Source organism: Calidris pugnax, unplaced genomic scaffold (genome assembly GCF_001431845.1).
Source record: "Calidris pugnax isolate Ruff unplaced genomic scaffold, ASM143184v1 scaffold188, whole genome shotgun sequence".
In the NCBI taxonomy this organism is placed as follows: domain Eukaryota; kingdom Metazoa; phylum Chordata; class Aves; order Charadriiformes; family Scolopacidae; genus Calidris; species Calidris pugnax.
This window is the reverse complement of record NW_015091257.1, coordinates 668,602-690,506: the sequence shown is the minus strand read 5'-3', so window position 1 is coordinate 690,506 and position 21,905 is coordinate 668,602. Positions and strand designations below refer to the sequence as shown.

General features: G+C 43.9%; 3 protein-coding genes across 4 annotated transcripts; 2 read left to right on the top strand and 1 right to left on the bottom strand.

Moving 5' to 3' along the window:
* The first annotated feature begins 6,747 nt into the window (after positions 1-6,747).
* LIPT1 (lipoyltransferase 1) lies at positions 6,748-10,203 on the top strand. 2 transcript variants are annotated; one of them, XM_014960405.1, is made up of 2 exons: positions 6,748-6,764; positions 8,734-10,203. In XM_014960405.1, exon 2 carries the CDS (start codon positions 9,002-9,004, stop codon positions 10,121-10,123), a length of 1,122 nt encoding a protein of 373 aa, XP_014815891.1. In that variant the 5' UTR covers positions 6,748-6,764; positions 8,734-9,001; the 3' UTR covers positions 10,124-10,203. The 2 variants fall into 2 exon arrangements, with proteins under 2 accessions (XP_014815891.1, XP_014815890.1); XM_014960404.1 differs by lacking the exon at positions 6,748-6,764 and adding an exon at positions 7,967-8,012.
* A 2,977-nt stretch (positions 10,204-13,180) lies between these two features.
* Positions 13,181-17,291, bottom strand: MITD1 (microtubule interacting and trafficking domain containing 1). Its single transcript, XM_014960402.1, has 7 exons — positions 17,044-17,291; positions 16,654-16,755; positions 16,398-16,534; positions 16,226-16,312; positions 15,438-15,553; positions 15,039-15,099; positions 13,181-14,951 (listed from the first exon to the last, which is right to left on the bottom strand). The coding sequence occupies exons 1-7, from the start codon at positions 17,195-17,197 to the stop codon at positions 14,856-14,858; spliced, it is 753 nt and encodes a 250-aa protein (XP_014815888.1). The 5' UTR covers positions 17,198-17,291; the 3' UTR covers positions 13,181-14,855.
* Positions 17,292-17,335: 44 nt separating this feature from the next.
* On the top strand, positions 17,336-21,108 carry MRPL30 (mitochondrial ribosomal protein L30). The gene is made up of 5 exons (XM_014960403.1): positions 17,336-17,408; positions 18,031-18,111; positions 19,592-19,738; positions 20,606-20,679; positions 20,768-21,108. Exons 1-5 carry the CDS (start codon positions 17,373-17,375, stop codon positions 20,898-20,900), a joined length of 471 nt encoding a protein of 156 aa, XP_014815889.1. The 5' UTR covers positions 17,336-17,372; the 3' UTR covers positions 20,901-21,108.
* The last annotated feature ends 797 nt before the right edge of the window (positions 21,109-21,905 follow it).

Below are 21,905 nucleotides of genomic sequence, written 5' to 3'. Positions count from 1 at the left end.
AGGAAAGAACCACAGGCTCGCACTGGTAATCTCTGAAGCCTTTCACCCTTTATCCACCTTCTTTTCTGCTTCATCTTTCAGGGAATATAGCTATTCTAGTATGGTTTCTTCAATCAGAAAGTAAAGGGAATTCAGGACCCATCATATTTAGTGTGAGGGTGGTGAGACACTGGAACAGGTTGCCCAGGGAAGTTGTGGATGCCCCATCCCTGGAGGTGTTCAAGGCCACAGTGGATGGGGCTCTGAGTAACTTGGTCTAGCGGGAGGTGTCCCTGCCCATGGCAGGGGGATTGGAACTGGATGATCTTTAAGGTCCCTTCCAACTCTAGCCATTCTATGATTCTATGAGATATAGTTTTCTTTATTTGTAAAGCAAATATATGAACACCTCATCTCCAAAGCCAAATTGCTTCTTCAAATAATTCCACTGTTTCAGCTGAATAAGGATATTGATTTGGTGTTTCTTCCTAAGCCACCTATTCCTAGAACCAGAAAGAAGAAAAATGACCTCTGTTACTGTTCAAGAGGAATAGTCTATGTGAAGTACAACAACCTGCTGTCCCACACTTTTCCTGTACAATTCCTTTGTGTCTTGGGACTCCAGTAGAGAGGAGGAATGAGAAATAAAAGCTTGGAGTGTATCCTTTATGGATACATGTACACCAGCAAGAGGTGTATAACACCTATTTGGCTCTATAAATGCTACTGTGGATAAAAATGTCAACTAGTAGCACTGAGTGCTGGCCCAGAGTGGAAATTTAAATACAGAAAACAGATCTTGAAGAAGAGTTATAGCTAAGGTCTGGTCGACTTTAAGAATGACTTAAATCAATGCAAACCTGAAGAAAATCTCCTGCATGCAATACATCTTTAATTATCTAGTCTTTGTCCATTTCCGGTTTGTTAATGAATTACGCTATCAACATTTAGTTTCTGTATCTTCGTGAACGTCATGGATAGTTTCTATGTATTTGAGAAGCCTCTGTGCATTTGTGTTAACTTGTTCAGTCTCCCTTTGAACTCATGAGAACTTCTATCATCCGGAATGTCCTGTGGTGAGGAACTGCACAGCTGGGTCCTGCATGAAGAATCATCCCTTTTATCCGTCGTGCATCTGCCTCTTGCTGGCATGATCCGATACTTCACAATTACTTTGTTGGGAGAGGCAGTAAAGATCAACACCGACCTACTTTTTTTAATACCACTTAGCAATTTACAATCTCTTACCAGAGGTTTGTTTTGTGGGTTGGTTGTTTTTTGGGCAGAGTTGTGTTCCTGAGAGAAATACTGGAGTAAGTGTCCCTAAGGCAGTTTTTGCTGGATCCTACCAAGGGCTGACTCTATGTTCCGAGTGTCTCTCTCAGGATCTTCTGCTGGCTTATAATGTAACATAATCCTGTTTATAAATTCATACTTTTGGCTTACTGTCAGAATATATTCTACAGACTTTACATTTTTAGCAAGTTCTGGTGCTAATTAAAGGAACAGAATTGCCTTGGTTAGGCCAACAGTTTTCCACTTGAAAAACAGAGTGTAACAGCTCACGGTATTTTCTTAGTGACACCCCGTGGCAAAACGACATATTGCAAATTTCCAAGAGTTACATGCCAAAAGGGAAACAAATAGTCCGGCATTTTTGTTTTTTAATAACATCAGGAGTCCCACAAAGATGCATTTCACTTCCTCTTACCAGCATTGAAGGGCCCAGGTTCACTTTTGCATTCTTCCAACTTTCTCAGAAGCTGATTTTCCGATATCAGGAACACTAGATAAACACATTTTTATGGACAAAAAGCATGTTTTTTATCCTATGGATTACAGAATAGTTCACCCTAGTGAACAGTTATCACCAGTCTAATTTAGCAACATGTTATGCCCTTGTCAAACTGCTTAAAATAATTACCAACTTTTTTTTTCAAGTGTGACAATACAACATGCCAAGCACTGGGACACACATCACATCAGGCTTCTTTTAGAGTCTGTTTCTCCCACTAATGGCCACCAGCACACATCTGGTGATGGTTTGTTACTTTTTGCTTGCCCTGCTAGACTCACATATTTCTTTTAAGGGTTTGGTAAGGAATTGTCTTGCTCTTAAAGATCCAGTTCTTCAGTAGGAAAGAACCACAGGCTCGCACTAGTAATCTCTGAAGCCTTTCACCCTTTATCCACCTTCTTTTCTCCTTCATCTTTCAGGGAATATAGCTATTCTATTATGGTTTCTTCAATCAGAAAGTAAAGGGAATTCAGGACCCATCATATTTAGTGTGAGGGTGGTGAGACACTGGAACATGTTGCCCAGGGAAGTTGTGGATGCCCCATCCCTGGAGGTGTTCAAGGCCACAGTGGATGGGGCTCTGAGTAACTTGGTCTAGCGGGAGGTGTCCCTGCCCATGGCAGGGGGGTTGGAACTGGATGATCTTTAAGGTCCCTTCCAAATCTAGCCATTCTATGATTCTATGAGATATAGTTTTCTTTATTTGTAAAGCAAATATATGAACACCTCATCTCCAAAGCCAAATTGCTTCTTCAAAGAATTCCACTGTTTCAGCTGAATAAGGATATTGATTTGGTGTTTCTTCCTAAGCCACCTATTCCTAGAACCAGAAAGAAGAAAAATGACCTCTAACTGTTACTCTTCAAGAGGAACATATATGACCACCTCATCTCCAAAGCCAAATTGCTTCTTCAAAGAATTCCACTGTTTCAGCTGAATAAGGATATTGATTTGGTGTTTCTTCCTAAGCCACCTATTCCTAGAACCAGAAAGAAGAAAAATGACCTCTGTTACTGTTCAAGAGGAATAGTCTATGTGAAGTACAACAACCTGCTGTCCCACACTTTTCCTCTACAATTCGTTTGTGTCTTGGGACTCCAGTAGAGAGGAGGAATGAGAAATAAAAGCTTGGAGTGTATCCTTTATGGATACATGTACACCAGCAAGAGGTGTATAACACCTATTTGGCTCTATAAATGCTACTGTGGATAAAAATGTCAACTAGTAGCACTGAGTGCTGGCCCAGAGTGGAAATTTAAATACAGAAAACAGATCTTGAAGAAGAGTTATAGCTAAGGTCTGGTCGACTTTAAGAATGATCTTGAAGAAGAGTTATAGCTAAGGTCTGGTAGACTTTTAAAAATGGCTTAAATCAATGCAAACCTGAAGAAAATCTGCTGCATGCAATACATCTTTAATTATCTAGTCTTTGTCCATTTCCGGTTTGTTAATGAATTACGCTATCAACATTTAGTTTCTGTATCTTCGTGAACGTCATGGATAGTTTCTATGTATTTGAGAAGCCTCTGTGCATTTGTGTTAACTTGTTCAGTCTCCCTTTGAACTCACGAGAACTTCTATCATCCGGAACATCCTGTGGTGAGGAACTGCAAAGCTGGGTCCTGCATGAAGAATCATTCCTTTTATCCGTCGTGCATCTGCCTCTTGCTGGCATGATCCGATACTTCACAATTACTTTGTTGGGAGAGGCAGTAAAGATCAACACCGACCTACTTTTTTTAATACCACTTAGCAATTTACAATCTCTTACCAGAGGTTTGTTTTGTGGGTTGGTTGTTTTTTGGGGTTTTTTTTTTTTTTTAAGCAGGCTTAAGAGCCTTAACTTACTCAACTGCACGTTGCACAGCAGCTGATCATTCTTGCTCCTTCTCAGCCTCCCCCAGCTGCACTGCCATTGTTTTAGACAATTTTTAATTTGAAAAAGCCATGGATTGGTAATCCAAGAAAATATTACTGTGTTTAATACTATTACTACTCATAATAATAATTGGGGAGCTTAGAAGTAATCTTGTACTGCCAAAGCAACTTTGTAACTGAACTTAGCAGTTCTCTGATGATTCTTAAGTATTTTAAAAATCTCCTCAAGGTTTATAAGCTTCCTTCAAGAATTAAGTTTTCAAAGTCTTTTTTGAAACTAAAAAAAAAGTCTTTAAGTAGTGTAGGTAACTGTTTGAAGGTGTCTGAAACACAATTTCAACTCCTGCTAAAGCTGAAAGAAACCCAAAGGAAACCTCAAACAGTTAACTGAGTGGAAGAATGAATTTGACCTCAAAGGCCAGAGAAGCACTTCTTACCATATAGACAAGCTGAGAAGAAACCACAGCACCATGACATTTGTAGTAGATTGCCTGTACAGAAGCTCCAATTTCTACAAATGTAGCCGACAGTGCTGAGATAATGCAAATACCAACATCTCATTGTGAACATATCAAACCTCTAAGAATAGAGGATTTTTATTTTCATTAGCCATCTTCCAGTGACAGAAGGAATTATAACAAACCTTCTAACAGAATAACTTAATTGTTATTAAGGTCGAACTTAGCAGATGCAAATATCTTGATGGCAGATAACTTTAAACTACAGAGCTATTTAAATTTATTGTCTTAGACTTCTTATCTGCTTAAAATATTTCTATCTTGATGATTTAAAATATTTTTTTTAAGCAAGGGAGAATCCAGTTGTTTAAGTAGGGATGAGAAAGAGAGTTTTCACAGCAAGACTACCAGTGAGTAGCTGTTGCTGTGTGTTTTGTGTATCTAATACATGAAGCGTTTTCAGGCAAAGGCAATTTCCAGGTTTCTGAGCCATAATTTATTTCTCTTTTGAGACCCCTGGTTGCAGTGTCACCAGCGGTACCTTCACGCGTGTCTCCTCACTGTGCTGCCACCAGCTCCCCTTGATGAAGGCAAAGCAGATAAGGTGCTACTAAGGAAGAAAGATAACTTTAAACTACAGAGCTATTTAAATTTATTGTCTTAGACTTCTTATCTGCTTAAAATATTTCTATCTTGATGATTTAAAATATTTTTTTTAAGCAAGGGAGAATCCAGTTGTTTAAGTAGGGATGAGAAAGAGAGTTTTCACAGCAAGACTACCAGTGAGTAGCTGTTGCTGTGTGTTTTGTGTATCTAATACATGAAGCGTTTTCAGGCAAAGGCAATTTCCAGGTTTCTGAGCCATAATTTATTTCTCTTTTGAGACCCCTGGTTGCAGTGTCACCAGCGGTACCTTCACGCGTGTCTCCTCACTGTGCTGCCACCAGCTCCCCTTGATGAAGGCAAAGCAGATAAGGTGCTACTAAGGAAGAAAAGACCTTAGAATCATAGAATCATAGAATGGTTAGGGTTGGAAGGGACCTCAAGGATCATCAAGTTCCAACCCCCCTGCCATGGGCAGGGACACCTCCCACTAGAGCAGGTTGCTCAAAGCCCCATCCAGCCTGGCCTTGAACACTTCCAGGGATGGGGCATCCACAACTTCCCTGGGCAACCTGTTCCAATGTCTCACCACCCTCACAGTAAAAAATTTCTTCCTGAGATCTAATCTGAATCTTTTTTCTTCCAATTTAAAACCGTTTCCCCTTGCCCTATCATTACCTTGGGCAATCAAAGAAAACAAGTGTCTTGTATCAGGCCCTAGATAGCTAAAAAAAGACACAAGGAAGCTAATTAGGGAAAACTGAGGCATTCTGTTAAAACTGCAGCATTGCTGGTTGTTACAAAGGGTTGAAAATAAAAAAGCGTGTGTCCTTCAGGTGAACTTAGCTTATGAAAAATGTGAAAACTACACCTCTGTATCTTAAGCTGTAAGCCTCCTAGGTGAGACCCCCTCCTCACTGAGTGTAGTAATTTACAGAATCCTTGAATCATCTAGGCTGGAAGAGACCCTCGGGATCATCGAGTCCAGCCATCTACCCTACTCTAAAGTTCTCCCCTACACCATATCCCCCAACACCACATCTAAACGGTTCTTAAACACAGCCAGGGATGGTGACTCAACCACCTCCCTGGGCGGCCTACTCCAATGATGTATTATACAGAATCACAGAATCTTCTAGGTTGGAAGGGACCTTAAAGATCATCTTGTCCAACCGTCAACCTAACTGACAAAAATAGACACCCGCACAACAAACAAGGAGCATCATCACTAAACCATACCTCCCAGCACTACATCAACCTGTCTTTTGAACACCTCCAGGGATGGTGCCTCAACCACCTCCCTGGGCAGCCCATTCCAATGGCTGATAACCCTTTTGGTGAAAAAATTTTTCCTAATATCCAGCCTGAACCTCCCCTGGCGCAACTTGAGGCCATTTCCTCTTGTCCTGTCGCCTGTGACTTGAGAAAAGAGACCTACCCCCATCTCTCTACACCCTCCTTTCAGGTAGTTGTAGAGCATGATAAGGTCTCCCCTCAGTCTCCTCTTCTCCAGGCTGAACAACCCCAGCTCCCTCAGCCTCTCCTCATAAGACTTATTCTCCAGACCCCTCACCATCCTTGTCGCCCTTCTCTGGACCTTTAATTTACCTTTAATTTGAAGCAAGAATACAAGTAGTCAACAGGAGCTTATTGAGAAGTTGTGAGATGAGTACGGTATGCCAATTAGTGGATTTTTGTAAAATAGAATAGCTTACAACGTACAAGCCAAGGGGCGCTACACCGAGCACCCACCTCTGCACAGAAATAAATCCCTCGCCTCGGTGCGTGGATCCGCTCCTGGCACACCGGGTGGAGAACCCAGCTTTGGGACAACACCCTCAGCTCACACCCGAGCACCAAAACCCGCTTACAGCCCTCGCCGCCACCACCAGCGGGACGATCCGTCCCGTCTCTCCTCTCCCCGCCGCACACACGTACCGGGGCCGCCCCCGCCACCTCTGACCGCGGGAAGCGGAAGGCGCCGCCGCTTCCTCCCCCCTCCCCGCCGTGAGTACCGGCGGCTGCGGGGCAGGGGACGCTTCGCTTCGGTGCGGGGAGATAGGGCCGCTGCACCGGGGGGAATGGGGAGCGGGGGGGAAGTCACAGTGGAGGGAACGCCTGCCCCCGGAGCGAAACGGCTCCGGTGAATCGGTGGGGCTTGGGGGGCCTTTCGGTAGGGCTCTGCGGGGGCCACCCGGCTGGCTCCCCACTGACCCCACAAGCTGGGGAACTTGTTGGGTTTGATTATCGATGTAAAAAAGATGTAAAGAGCTGGGGCTCTTTAGCCTGGAGAAGAGAAGGCTGAGGGGAGACCTTATTAATGCTGACAAGTGCCTAAAGGGTGGGTCAATCGAAGGAGGATGGAGCCGGACTCTTCAGTGGTTTCCAGTGATAGGAGGAGGGGCAACAGGCACAAGCTGGAACATGGGAAGTTCCACTCAAATATAAGGCGCACAACAAACAAGGAGCATCATCACTAAACCATACCTCCCAGCACTACATCAACCTGTCTTTTGAACACCTCCAGGGATGGTGCCTCAACCACCTCCCTGGGCAGCCCATTCCAATGGCTGATAACCCTTTTGGTGAAAAAATTTTTCCTAATATCCAGCCTGAACCTCCCCTGGCGCAACTTGAGGCCATTTCCTCTTGTCCTGTCGCCTGTGACTTGAGAAAAGAGACCTACCCCCATCTCTCTACACCCTCCTTTCAGGTAGTTGTAGAGCATGATAAGGTCTCCCCTCAGTCTCCTCTTCTCCAGGCTGAACAACCCCAGCTCCCTCAGCCTCTCCTCATAAGACTTATTCTCCAGACCCCTCACCATCCTTGTCGCCCTTCTCTGGACCTTTAATTTACCTTTAATTTGAAGCAAGAATACAAGTAGTCAACAGGAGCTTATTGAGAAGTTGTGAGATGAGTACGGTATGCCAATTAGTGGATTTTTGTAAAATAGAATAGCTTACAACGTACAAGCCAAGGGGCGCTACACCGAGCACCCACCTCTGCACAGAAATAAATCCCTCGCCTCGGTGCGTGGATCCGCTCCTGGCACACCGGGTGGAGAACCCAGCTTTGGGACAACACCCTCAGCTCACACCCGAGCACCAAAACCCGCTTACAGCCCCCGCCGCCACCACCAGCGGGACGATCCGTCCCGTCTCTCCTCTCCCCGCCGCACACACGTACCGGGGCCGCCCCCGCCACCTCTGACCGCGGGAAGCGGAAGGCGCCGCCGCTTCCTCCCCCCTCCCCGCCGTGAGTACCGGCGGCTGCGGGGCAGGGGACGCTTCGCTTCGGTGCGGGGAGATAGGGCCGCTGCACCGGGGGGAATGGGGAGCGGGGGGGAAGTCACAGTGGAGGGAACGCCTGCCCCCGGAGCGAAACGGCTCCGGTGAATCGGTGGGGCTTGGGGGGCCTTTCGGTAGGGCTCTGCGGGGGCCACCCGGCTGGCTCCCCACTGACCCCACAAGCTGGGGAACTTGTTGGGTTTGATTATCGATGTAAAAAAGATGTAAAGAGCTGGGGCTCTTTAGCCTGGAGAAGAGAAGGCTGAGGGGAGACCTTATTAATGCTGACAAGTGCCTAAAGGGTGGGTCAATCGAAGGAGGATGGAGCCGGACTCTTCAGTGGTTTCCAGTGATAGGAGGAGGGGCAACAGGCACAAGCTGGAACATGGGAAGTTCCACTCAAATATAAGGAAAAACTTCTTTACGGTGAGGGTGACAGCACTGGGACAGGCTGCCCAGGGAGGTCGTGGAGTCCCCTTCTCTGGAGATCTTAAGACCCGCCTGGATGCAGTCCTGAGTGATGTGCTCTAGGCAACCCTGCTTTAGCAGAGGAGTTGGACTAGATGATCTCTAGAGGTCCCTGACAATTCCATGATTCCATTAAAAAATCCAGTAAAATTGGACTGCTAAACCTAAGTTTAGCGAAATACACACAATTGTATTAGCAAGACTGCATTGAGTGAGGGGAAACCACACAGTTTAATTCCATTTCTTCTTTTGTCTTCTTTAGGCACCGAGGACTGCGAGGAGAAGCTGCTCTGCAACCCCCACTTTTACACTAAGCACGCGTCCAGGTTTGAACGGCATCGCTAGCTTCAGGAGGAGAAACATGCCCTGTCACATCAGCTGAGGAGCATTGCTGCTTTGGGAAGAGCATGACTGCACCATGAGTGCCACGAGCAATTTTCATTGCTGTCACAACAACAGGTTGTGCACTTGCCACATTCAGCTTTACCAGATCAAGTGTTCCTTCCATCTACTGTCCAGTCATTAAAAACATGGTACTCCAGTCATCATTAAAGAACTGCCTTCAGCTATCCTGCATCCTTAGGACTCCAAAAGCTGGCTTCAGAAGCACAACAAGTGGAAGCCTCATTATCCAGTCTACTTCTAATGATGTTTACCAAAATCTAGCTGTGGAAGACTGGATCCATGACCACATGAATTTAGAGAACCGACAGGTCCTTTTCCTCTGGAGAAATTCCCCTGCTGTGGTAATAGGGAGACATCAGAATCCCTGGCAGGAATGCAACCTCAGGCTACTGCGGCAAAAAAATATAAAACTGGCCAGGAGAAGAAGTGGAGGAGGGACAGTTTACCATGACTTAGGCAATATCAATTTGACTTTCTTTACATCCAGAAAAAAATACGAACGAATGGAAAACCTGAAACTGGTTGTGAAGGCACTGAAAGCCTTGCGCCCTGAGTTAGATGTGCGTGTCACTGACAGATATGACATCTTGCTAGATAGACATTACAAAATCTCAGGTACTGCTGCAAAGCTGGGACGGACAAGTGCTTATCACCACTGTACCTTACTCTGTAACGCAGATAAGTTTGTTTTATCTTCTGTGCTAAAAAGTCCTTACAAAGGGATAAAAAGCAATGCCACTCCTAGTGTGCCTGCCTCAGTGAAAAATCTCTTTGAAGAGGATCCTAGTTTAACTTCTGAGATGCTCCTGGATGCCATTGCTGAAGAATATGCTACACAACACCAAACAGATCGTCACATCACCTTAATAAATCCAGCTGATGAGACTGTGCTTCCCGGAATTAATAATAAAACTAAAGAACTACAAACCTGGGAATGGGTGTATGGAAAGACACCCAAGTTCAGCGTTAGCACCTGTTTTAACATGGTCTATAAAGATTCTGTTCTTGATGTGAAAGTAGATATGGATGTAAAGCATGGAAGGATTGAAGTCTGTAACATTGATCTGCCAGAGCAGTGGCTGCCACCAGCACTGTCCAGCGAACTGGTGAAGAGCCTTACTGGCAGTAAGTTTTGCCCAAATGAAATCACTACGCTCGTGACAACATTACTAAGAGTGTGTCCACAAGATGAGGAGTTGCAGAGCAGGTGGAATCTGCTATGTGAGAATATGATAATGTTAATGTGACTTGCATTTTGAAAATGTAAGTAGAACTTCTGCTGAACTTCAATTTATTGAAGACAAAATTAAAACATTAATTTCCACGAGCTGAATTTTTCTCTTATTAGTCATGTAAGGACGTAAGCCACTGCAATAGGCTGCAGCCCTGTGTCACTCCATACTGACAGACATCATTGCTGCTTACACCAGGGAAAATGGTGGAGACCCCCCAAACTGGCTCTGTAGCAGAGAAGGTACAAATGGCTGATGCATGGGATGGGGCAGATGGAAAAGTGCCGCTGTGCTGCTGCACTGCATCCCCTGGCCTGCACCCCTCTCCTTGCAGGTAGTAGCTTAAAGGCCACATCTGATCCCTGGAGCTCTGTGGAGAGGGATGTCCCCTGGTTTCTGATTGAAAGCCCTTTCTTGCAGAGTGCTGGTGACCCTCAGTCTCCACTGTACAAGCACGGTAGTAACCTAAGCTCACCACTGTACAGTGAATCAGTCCAGCAGTTCCACCCTGGATAAGGGCTTTTTTCTGTGGAAATGCAAAAGCTGAGCAAGGATTAGGAAATTCAGTGTGGGGGCTTATGTGATGAAGGCAGGAAAGGCTAACTGGGACAGAAGCTGTAAGTGCCTCCTTTGTACCTGCACTGCCTGGCACAAAGCTGGGAGTTGCTGCTGCCATAGGTACTGGTACCTAAGCTAAAAGTGGGAATAATTCTAAGTTAGGAAATACACTTACAAATACAGATGGGAAAAAAGGTTCCTTATGTTACCACCTAGTAGAAAATTTGCTAATGAAATGCAATAGTGAACCGAAAATGACTGTTTTCATGTTAAATAAAAATAATAGCTCAATATAAAGCAACTTTATGAAAGAAAGGCTGAAGATTTCACTGTTGTTGCCCAATAAGCAGAATGCAATTTTGATCAGGTCAGAACAGAAGCAGTTCATTGCAATAGGAGAGAACCCTGTGCAGCAGTGACAGACTCCACTGATGTGAAGTCTGCACAAACGAGGCAGTTACAGAGTTTATATACCTTTATGTTATACAACTCTTCACCCAACTGCCCTTGAGCAGTAGTTAGTTAAATTGGAAGTGGGAGGTTCATTGAGCAAAAAAGCTGTAAATTCACCCTGTCGAGGGGCAAGCACATCAAGCTGAATTCCACTGAGGGCACAATAAGTCTTTTCCCAGAAGGTTAACTGGGGTGGTGGGACTTCAAAGGAAAGCATAGTATGCGGAAATGAGGTGGATAGTTACAGACAAAGGGCTTCTTACCAGATGATATATGGGTTGTCCTGAAATACCAACAGTGTTTACTACTTCTGAAGATAAGGGAACTGCAGGAAAACCAGAGGGATATACAGTGGATCAAGAAATGCCTGTATCAATTAGGCAAGCAGCAATCTTGCCATTAATAGGGCAAGATAAATAAGGACCAGTCTGCCCTACAGAAAGTAAGGGAGCAATGATGTCTGTCCTTAGGGCTGTCCTAATCATATTTCTGAGGCTGTGGCATGAAGGACGAGTGAAGTGGAAAGTTAGGGCAACTGAACCCTGCTGGACTTAAAAGACTTACGATTAGGTCTGTAAGGACATTCTGATTTCCAATGTCCTTGTCCACACAGACAACCCTCAGCTGAAGTTCCAGTAGGGATTTCAAAAGGTCACTTACTTTTCTGAGGAACACCAAGGGTGTTTCGGCAGGGATCAGTCTGTGGTCCTCCCAGGAAAAGCAGGACACGTGAATCCATGCCACGGTACCAAATTCTGTCACAGAATAACTGGAATGCAATTTTGATCAGGTGAAAACAGCAGCAGTTTATTGCTATAGGAGAGCGTACAGAGCAGCCGAGAAACAGCCTTTGGTTATAGGAACTCTGCCCAAGTCAGACAGTTAAAAAGTTTAGATTCTGTTAGGTTATAAAACTCATTCTTCACCAAACTCTCAGATAAGCAGCAACTGAAATTCTTCAAATAAGGAGGCAATAGACAGATTAGGAAGCCCTAGGCAGCGTATCCTTTTATGAATACTTCAGTCCTTTGCTAATTAAATCATGCAGACAAGACTGTTAGCTGCAAATATTTCTTACCACGTGAGGCCTGCAAAGGCCTATGGGGTGTTACTATGTTATTTGCACACTGTCTTCTTCAAAAGATGGGACTCAGTAGGAGCAAATGACATGGCAGAAGCCACCTACCTTTAGCTAAGGCGAGCCGTCAATGTGGGTGAATGCAGCCCTTGGCCAGGGCAGGCAGTCACACTGCAGGACTGGACGACACTCAGCTGGCTCCAGCAGGGAAGGTGGCTTCAGCTCATCTCCACAGGTGACACCAGGAGGGACCGTGGTGGCTGCATAATCCAGGTGATGATCTGACTACATAACTGTGAGTGGCAGCCCAGAAGAACGTGGCCTAGAGTCAGTAAAACGATTGTGGAACCGTACTCTCGGATTTCTCTGATAATTACTATTTTTTTTTCCATTCATTGATGCCCATTCCTCATCATACGTCGTGCTCCTACTGACAGAGAAAGGAACTATCCAGAGATAAAGCGTTTAGAGGTAAAAATTGCAGGGCAGTGCCAACTGGTATGCCACTAAAGGCTTACTTATACATATACGTACAGATACTGCATATCCATGGGATCCACAAGGAAATCTGTAGCCTTAGCTAGTGAATTACATTCTAATTAGAAAACAGAGAAAAAGTTGTAGCAACGTACAGGCAAAAGAAGGAAGACCATGCTTGCCTCTTGTGGTACTTGTAGAAGACCACATCACAGGGGGTTACTGCTAGAACAGAGAGGCACATTGTATTACAGGATGCAGAAAGCATAAACATTTGTATTTACTTTCCAGTGAAGTACTAAAATTTAAAGTTGATCTAAAATATTTAAGGTGGCTTTTTATTTTGCCCCTGTATGTTTGAAAGTGCTGGACTAGGTTTAGGAAGCTTCTTGTATTTACACCAAACCTTCTCCCAAACATGGCTGATCTATAAGGCATTACCCAGCTTCCTTGAATTACCCCATGTAGCGCAGATAAGAATCCAAACAGATGACTAAAACCACAAATAATAAAAAATAACCTTTATTTCCATTAAAAATAGGCATATATTATACACAACTGAATAAAATTGACAACAGTGACTAGAAACCTAGTATCCCAGCAACAAGCCAGGGAGCTTCCTGGAATGTTTGTGGGGACCGACTGGTAATGTACGGCTTCTGTGGCACATTATGTTACTCTTTTTGCTGATGTAACACCGAAAAGCTGGGACATTACAATGCAAAAGGTAAAGAATGCAGACCACTGGCAAACCGTGGCCCACAGAACAAGGCAAAGATCAGCTCTGTTTCTTCTTGATAGCCGTGGAATAGTTTTGTTGCATTAGAGGCAAGAGTAATGGAATAGCAGCACTAGGTGACAGAAGGTGAAAAAAGAATAAAGCAAATTAAAAAAAAAATGAAAATAATGGAATACAGCACCTACAAGGAAAAAGAAACATAGGAGAGGAAGTTCTAGCAATGACCATGCTACTAGAATATGGAGGTGTATTGTATTAGAAGATGCAGAAAGCATAAGGCACCTATCAGTCCTGAGGTTGAAAAGAATTTGATGGCACCTGCAAAAGAGTCCCTGTCTGTTCTTTATACCAGAATATACAATTTTGCTGGATTCTTGCTGATGATCAAGAACTTTTGTATAAGAAGAAAAAGCAGCAGCAGGTCACGTGATACTTTCTGGTTCCCAAAGAATGAAAGAAAGACAGTAAGAGACTTTGTCCTTTTTCCAATTAGCATATTCCTTAGAATCATTATCAACAAGAAAGTTTCAGGGTATCCTACTTCTGCAAGAATTTAAAAATAAATTATTTTTTTAGGGGACTATCTTAGTAGCAGGGAAATAGCTTACTGCAGTTGAGACTGGCATGACTAGCTGAAAGTACATTAAACTTGCAAGTCAGGGAAGAAGATTGGGAGAGGATCATACAACCTTTCCACACCTAATGCAAAGGGTGGAAATCAGGTATGTGACCATACATCATGGAATAAAGGAATATTTAGGAATGACCGGGAAAATAACACAGCTGTTTGCATCTTTTCCAGCCCAAAATCCATCATGCAGGGACACATAAGATGATCCTGAAATGTCTGTATACTGAAGACTACAATATTTATATGCAAGGAGCTTGGAAAATGGAATGTTAGATTTGGGGTTACTAATAAAGTCTGTGAAATCAGGTATTATGGAATTGACCAAAACACAGCAGAATAGTGTTTTGTTATTCTAACACTCATGATTAGAATACAGGAATTAAAGGAAGTAAATAAGGCTGCTTATAAAAAAGAACATGTGGCAGCCCAGCCTCAAATGTTTGTGAGGTGGTCAATTAAAGATATAAAACCAAAAATTCGCTCAGGATAAAATTAATAGTGAAAATAGAAATGACAATAAAGAGGCCTTTGAGAGACAGCATTGAGGGTCTGTTATGAAATCAAGGTCAAATTTAGACATGGATGGTACCAATTAAGATTCCAGGAGAAGTAAAATGGACGAGTTGTACAGCTGTGTTTTCTCAGAGTGAAAAGTCTCAAATATTCTTAAACCTATAGATTATAAAAACCTGTGCTGGACTAAGTACTTAGAAGAGTTGCTTCTGAGGGTGGACAGTTGGGCTCAAGCAGCATCTTCCAGTCTTACATTTTTATGCTTATAAAAACACTCATTAAAAGCAGTCATCTCCGATCACATTTTCTTTGTATGTTTAGAATGAAAGACATCCACTGTTGTCTCATGACAAGGTCGCAAGTCAAAGTCACAGTATCCAATGCTAAAACGACCCTGCAGAAATTAACAGGATTGACATGGTGAAAACAGAATGAGCTCTTCTACAGTGTAAGTTGATTAAAGAGGTCAAAGCATTCTTACCTCTGGTTTCTTAAAATAATCAAGACCTCTTCCAATTTTAATCATCCATCCATTGTTGAATCTGTTTTAAAAATTCACAAATTTGAATACTATGAGTACACTGAATAAAAAAAATAGTTAGATCCACATGATGCACAAGCTTCTTGTTTCAATCACAACTATTTCCTAGTGTAGCTGATAACCTGTATGAACCATGGAAGGCACTGTTCTGTATAAACAGACATCTACTATTATGTTCAGTCTGAACACACGGAACTATGGAGGGCTGATTTTACCCAGTGAGGGGCCACTGTCTTGCACTTTGTTAACCACAAAGGTAATTAACAAATTTTCTCAAAAGTTAGGGTTAAGTAGTTTGACTTAAGTAACTGGCATTCACTGATTGTTTATATTACCCACCTAATTTCTCGATCATGTATGGAAGACGAAAATACAATATCCAGTGTTACTCCATAATTCGTCAATGATTGTTGTATTTCTTCCAAGCCACTTATCTGCTGGTTCCTCCCACTACCCTGTTAAAAGTAAAAATAACATGGGGGCATAGGGGGTTTTAACCATATATTCTACTTCTGGTCACCTCTTGCTAAATTTACCATCAAAACATTTTTAGTAATAACTTAAACGAACAAAAAGTAACTTGGATAAAGGCAGACTCACAGTCTCAAAGACAGGATAAAAAGCAGACAGATTACAGGTACACTTGCTAAGGGATATGGAGAAGGAGCCCACTCTCAGCCCTTTGAAACTACATATGAATTGCTATTTGAGCCAAAATGAATGCAGTGATAGTTTCAGAAGGTTTAGCTCATCAAAGCCTCTAAAATGACAACTATATACAGCTGTCAGAAGAGAAAAAAAATCCGTATCTCAATAGAGGCTTTGGTTCTGATGATATTTTCCACAACAAAACTTTCACAAAAATATCTTTTCCATTTAAGATTCTGCTTACCAAGAATTTGTTAGAGTTATCAAAAACCTCTGAACTTACAAAGTAACTTACGTTCAACTATAACATTTTTATTTTAATCTGTGTTTTCTGATGAAGGCATCAGAGCTTCAGTATACCAAGTACTGGTAAGTAAGAACAAATCTATATTTAAAAATAAATATATATATATATATAAAAATTTGCATGTGGTATCACCTGAGTACGGGGAAATGGAAACTAAAATCTAGACACTTACTTCATCAAAGGAAGTGAGGAGGTGGATTGTTTTCACTTTGCACGGCCCCTTAACTAGCATCTCGCAGAATCGTAGGAAGTTATACAACTGTAAAAGTTTTATTTGATTTAGTAACCTAGAATTTCTTTTTTAGCAGTTACATCTGCGTCAGCTACGCTGAGTATCTACTTGCCTGGTGAATGTGCCTGATGTAGGGGTCTTCCACCCAAACTTCAGACACAACCTCAGTGAGGTACTCTTGGAAAAGCTTTTCGTAACTGAAACCTGTAGCATTTTCCTCTATCCTGATCTGCTTATGGTATTCGCCATCTAGAAAAGGAAAGAGTCTGGCTTTTTTAGTGAAGATCACGACAGGATTCCTGCGTTAGCCACCCCCGCCCGTGAATTCTTCACGCGACAACAGGCCCTTAAATGCAGCAGCTCCATACCTTGTTTCTCTTTTTCAATGTGCTTTTTAATATCTTCAGCTCTGGTCATGTACTCGCTTATTTTCTGCCGGAAACGCTGCTTTTTCGCCTCATCTTTCGTGGCTGTGAATCAAAAGGGCAGGGGCCGGTTCTTCGGGGTCGGGGGGGTGGGGAGCTGAGCCCTGCCTGGCCCCCGGTCTCCCGGGGGGGACACACACCACCAGCTCTCCTCTCCCTCCCCCTGAGGCAAGGAGGGACCGGGGCCGGCCCCTCGGCGCCAAACACGGCTCTTTTCCCCTCCAAACCATCCCCGGCTGGCGGCCCCCCCATAGAGCCGAGAGGGTGTTTAATAACCGACCGCCTCAACGGCTCCCAAACCCCCCCCCCCTCGCCCGGCAGCCGCCCGGGTACCTTTCACCACCTGCAGCAGGAGGTCGATGCCCTCCTGGTAACACACCAGCGACTCCTGGAACCGAGACGCCAGGTCCAGCTCCACCGCCCGCTTCACCGTGTCCGCCCCGGCCCGCTCCAGCGCGGCGGTGCCATCGCCCCCCGCCCGCGACATGGGCGCCGCGAACGGGGGGGTGAGGGAGGGGGAACGGGGACGGGGGTAGAAACAGAAGCTGAGGAGGAGGAGGAGGAGGAGGAGGGAAAGGGGTTGTGTCTCACTCTTGTCCTTCCCCCGGCGCGGAACTGAAGTGTTGTGGTGGTGGTGCCCGGCCGGCAGGCTGCGCACCGAAATGGCGGCCACGGCGGGCCCAGCCGCCGCTTGGAAGGTACTGGCTGCGACGGGGGGGTCCTCCCGGGGTGAAGCGGTGAGGGACGGTGGAGAACGGCACTGCCGGCACCCCGTAGCCGCCGCTGAGAGGGGGAAGGGGAGAGCGGGGCCGTTACCGGGGGGAGCGAGCTTCGCCCCGCTTCGGGCGCCATCGCCGCTGGGCCCAGCCGGTGCCTCCCCTGAGAGGGGGGCGAGGAGCCTGTGGGCGCCCGGTGTCACAGAATGGTTGAACGGTTAGAGTTGGAAGGGACTTCAAAGATCGTTTATTCCACCCCCTTGCCACGGCCAGGGACACCTCCCACTAGAGCAGGTTGCTCAAAGGCCCATCCAGCCTGGCCTTGAACACTTCCAGGGATGGGGCATCCACAGCTTCCCTGGGCAACCTGTTCCAGTGCCTCACCACCCTCACAGGAAAGGATTTCTTCCTGATATCTAATCTAAATTTCCCCTCTTTGCATGTGCAAAACAGAACTGTCTGTTCTTCAGCTGCTGAGAGGTATAGTAAACACGGGATGTGTGCTCACCCGGTCTGAGTTTGGGTGGCTGTGTAATCTTGTTTTCAAGTCTGAAGAGCTATAAGGAAAATCCTGACAAGTGATGATGTCCTGCTCTCTTTGCAGATGCTGGGGAAGAGGATGGAGGGAATGGCGTCCGCGGTGTGGGTTCGTTGTCTGTTTACCAGGTCAAGAATTCCAGACTCGGTATGTGCTCCAGTAGTTGAGAAACCGTAAAATAGGTATTAGCCTGCTTAATTCTGTGCTCTCTGTGGTATGACAGATTTCTAGAGACTGTGAGATGAGCACGGTGTGTGCGCTGGGTGCAGAACTGGCTGAAAGTCAGGGCCCAAAGGGTTGTAGTGAATGGGGCTACATCTGGACTGGTCACCAGCAGTGTTCTTCAGGGCTCAATCTGTTCAATATCTTTATCAGTGATCTGGATGCAGGAGTTGAATGCACTATTAGCAAGTTTGCTGATAGCAAACTGGGAGGTGCTGTCGACTCTCAAGGAACAAGAGGCTTTGCAGAGGGATCTAGACAGATTGGAACATTGGGCAGTCATTAATGGCATGAGATTTAACAAGAACAAGTGCCAGATTCTGCACCTAGGACAGAGTAGCACCGGGCACACATATAAACTGGGAGAGGAGTGGCTGGAGATCAGCCCTGGAGAAAGGGATCTGGAGGTGTTGGTCGCGAGCAGGCTCAAGAGGAGTCAGCAGTGTGCCCTGGCAGCCAAGAGGGCAAACCACATCCTGGGGTGCATCAAACCCAGCATAACCAGCTGCTCAAAAGAGGTGATTATCCCTCTGTATTCAGCATTGGTGCGGCCTCACCTCGAGTGCTGTGTGCTGTTCTGAGTGCATCCAGAGGAGAGCACCAATGCTGGTGAAAGGGCTGGAAGGAATGACCTTTGAGGAGCAACTAAGGACTCTGGACTTGTCTGTTTTGGAGAGGAGGCGGCTGTGGGGGGACCTCATTGCTCTCTACAGCTTTCTGAGGAGGGGAAGTGGAGAGGGAAGTGCAGAGCTCTTCACCCTGGTGAAGACAGGATGCGTGAGGTGCACCATGGCAGGTTTAGACCAGACATTAGGAGCATCTCTTTACTGCGGGGGTAGTGAAACACTGGGACAGGCTTCCTAGAGAGGTGGTCAATACTCCAAGCCTGTCTGTTTAAGAGGCATTTGCACAATGCCATTAACAACACACTTTAACTTTTGGTCAGCTGTGAATTGGTCAGGCAGTTGGACTAGGTCACCATTGTAGGTCCCTTGTACTGAAATATTCTATGGAATAAATAACTAAAATGAAAGAGATGGGAAGTTTGACTTACACTGTATCCTTTTGCAAGATACCACCTAGTGTTGTTTGACTCTTTTCCTTAAAAATCATTCTTAAAGCCTGTGGAAAAACTTACTATTCAGAGGCTAAGCAGAGGTTCTTCAATGAGATGCATGTGAATTAAATGCTGTGCTGGTATAGTATTGTCCGTGCATTTCTATGCAGTTGTATGGCCAAACTCAAGAGTGAAAACCATTATAAAAATAGGTTTGATTTAATGTTATGAAAGCTAAATTTGAGTTCACTTGTTGGTGCTTTGACCTTCTGAAAAGAAAACTAGTTAAACATGTAAGAATTTTTACCAAAGTTGAAGTATGTGATTTTTGTGAACTTCTTATTCTAGGTATTTCAGCCACGGCCTGGAGATCATGAAAAGTACGGAGGTGACCCTGATCAGCCCCACAAAATCCACGTTGTTACTAGAATAAAAAGTGTAGTTGGTCGCCCGTATTGGGAAAAAAAGATAATACGTGATCTTGGACTGGTTAAAGTATGATTGTTGTTCTTTATATTTATTGTGTATATCAGAAATGTAGAAACATGGGGTAGAATTAAGGTGGTGGCTTTTTTTTTAAGGATCTCAATTTTGCAGTCACAAGATTTGGGTTGCTTTACAGCTGCTACATATATAATTGAGAAATCGATGATGTGTTTAAGAGCAGAGAGGAATATTAATGGCAAATGCTCATTTAGTGGGAATTCAAAATATCACTGTATGGTATTGCTATGCATGCCTGAGGAGAACTTTACCTTGAGAATTCTGCTAAAATAATGAAAATAGATTTGTAAGTTCATTGAATTCAGTATTCTCTGTAGGTCATATTATTCAGATATTGCAGGTAGGCAAATAAGACTCATTTATTAATGAAAAGGCTTCCAGATCCAAAAGGGATGATACATTTTCAAAGGGATTTTTAAGAGTTTGTGTCAAAGATGTGTTTGTCCAAATTTTTTAGGCCAACTGCACATTGTACAAGAATTTGTATAGTAAGTGATACATTACAGAGAAACAATGTTTGCTTGATCAATTTAAGATCTAATTGAAGCAAGCAGTCTTACCCCTAAACATCTATACATATACATATATTTACATCTTTTTTTTTTAAAGTTGGAAGAAATTCAAATATATTGATAATGTAATGGGAATAAAGCTGAAATTGTCATTTTACCGTAATCAATAGTTTGATCAAGTTTTGACTTTTGTATTTTTATGTATGTTCTTGATGCAGAAGTTACTTCTCTAAATCTTATATTTGCAAATCCAGCTTAGATTTTTACAGATAGTGTGAAAAATTCAGTGAACAGAGATTTAGTGTTTGGCAATGCATTTGTAACACCTATTCTGTCCTTTATATAGGCACATCAGCCAAGACTGCACAAAAATATCCCTTCTGTGAATTCCAAACTGAAAGTTGTTAAACATCTGATAAGGTTTGTTAACTATTTGTTTCATTTGGAACACTTAACATTACTCTCTTCTAGTCATAGGACTTGACTAAGCAAACTCTTTTGCCTGTAGAATACAGCCACTGAAGCTACCTTATGGGTTGCCAACAGAAGAGGAACTGTCAGACACCTTTCTTACGAGCAAAGGAGAGCTTGTCATTAAACGGCATCTGAAACCTGTGGAGCAGAAAGAAATCGGATCGTAAGGTGTGCTGGTTGGATTTATATTTTATGAAATAAATATTTTGACTCCGGAGTTAAGAGTTTGTACATGAAATGTAAGTTTCACTCTTTTCCAGTGTGGTATGAGTGACGGATGTGACACTGATGCTTAAAGAAGGATTACATGTGTACAGGTGGAAAATTCAGTGTTAGTAATGTTTGCCTGAAATATTAAATGACTGATAGGCTTTCTGTCATTGTGTTTTAATTTAGTAGCTAGATCACTGCAGTTCATGGCTAGCTAATAGAGAACTTTAAAACAATGTCAAATAAGCAGAGAAGTAAGTAGAATAGATGGAACTAATGATGGTGAGGACATTTCCCAGCTAACAGTAAAGGCTTGCAGTGGTGGTGCGTGACTTCGCCTTTACTGCACAAAGGAAGGAACTGGAATTTAAAAGCCCTCTCTTTACCAGTTATGTGAGAATCAACTGTCCACCGAGGGTGTCATTTGATTGAGGCAGGCTTTTGGGGGTGGCTTACCTTGGTCATCCAGATCTCACCCTTGTTCCTTAGAATTGAGGCAGGCTTTTGGGGGTGGCTTACCTTGGTCATCCAGATCTCACCCTTGTTCCTTAGAAAACACTGTCATCTCGCCTCCTCTGTAGCTTAAAAAGTACCTGAACTCCCCATTTGGGAGTTACAGGAGGAGTGATTCACACCTGGGTACGTTGTATAATTAGTCTTTCAGGGAACACATTATCTCACATCATACATGTTTCTTGATCCTCAGTGTTTAATAGTAATAGTCTAAGAGCTGCAGTCTGTGTGAAAGCTGCAGCTTTTCCTCTTCTAAAATTGCAAACTTCAGAAATTGGGAGACCCTAGGCCATACCTCCTTGATGCAAGTTAGTAATTATGGGCTGCAAGCTTATAAAATAACACCTTTTACTGAAAGATCTTGAATGGTACTGTGTGCCTATTTTTATTTATGGTTTTAAGAATTATCCTGCTGTTAGGAAGTTAGGAAGCTGCTGCTGTATCAAATG

Bases quoted from the DNA above. Each gene is read 5' to 3' on its own strand.
- MRPL30 (XM_014960403.1), top strand. From the start codon at position 17,373: ATGGCGGCCACGGCGGGCCCAGCCGCCGCTTGGAAG. The intron at 18,112-19,591 runs GTATGTGCTCCA...TTCTTATTCTAG, and splicing joins GGTCAAGAATTCCAGACTCG to GTATTTCAGCCACGGCCTGG. The intron at 20,680-20,767 runs GTTTGTTAACTA...TTTTGCCTGTAG, and splicing joins GTTGTTAAACATCTGATAAG to AATACAGCCACTGAAGCTAC.
- LIPT1 (XM_014960405.1), top strand. From the start codon at position 9,002: ATGGTACTCCAGTCATCATTAAAGAACTGCCTTCAGCTATCCTGCATC.
- MITD1 (XM_014960402.1), bottom strand. From the start codon at position 17,197: ATGTCGCGGGCGGGGGGCGATGGCACCGCCGCGCTGGAGCGGGCCGGG. The intron at 16,756-17,043 runs GTACCCGGGCGG...TTTGATTCACAG, and splicing joins CCTGCTGCAGGTGGTGAAAG to CCACGAAAGATGAGGCGAAA. The intron at 15,100-15,437 runs GTGGGTAATATA...TTTTTAAAACAG, and splicing joins ATACATGATCGAGAAATTAG to ATTCAACAATGGATGGATGA.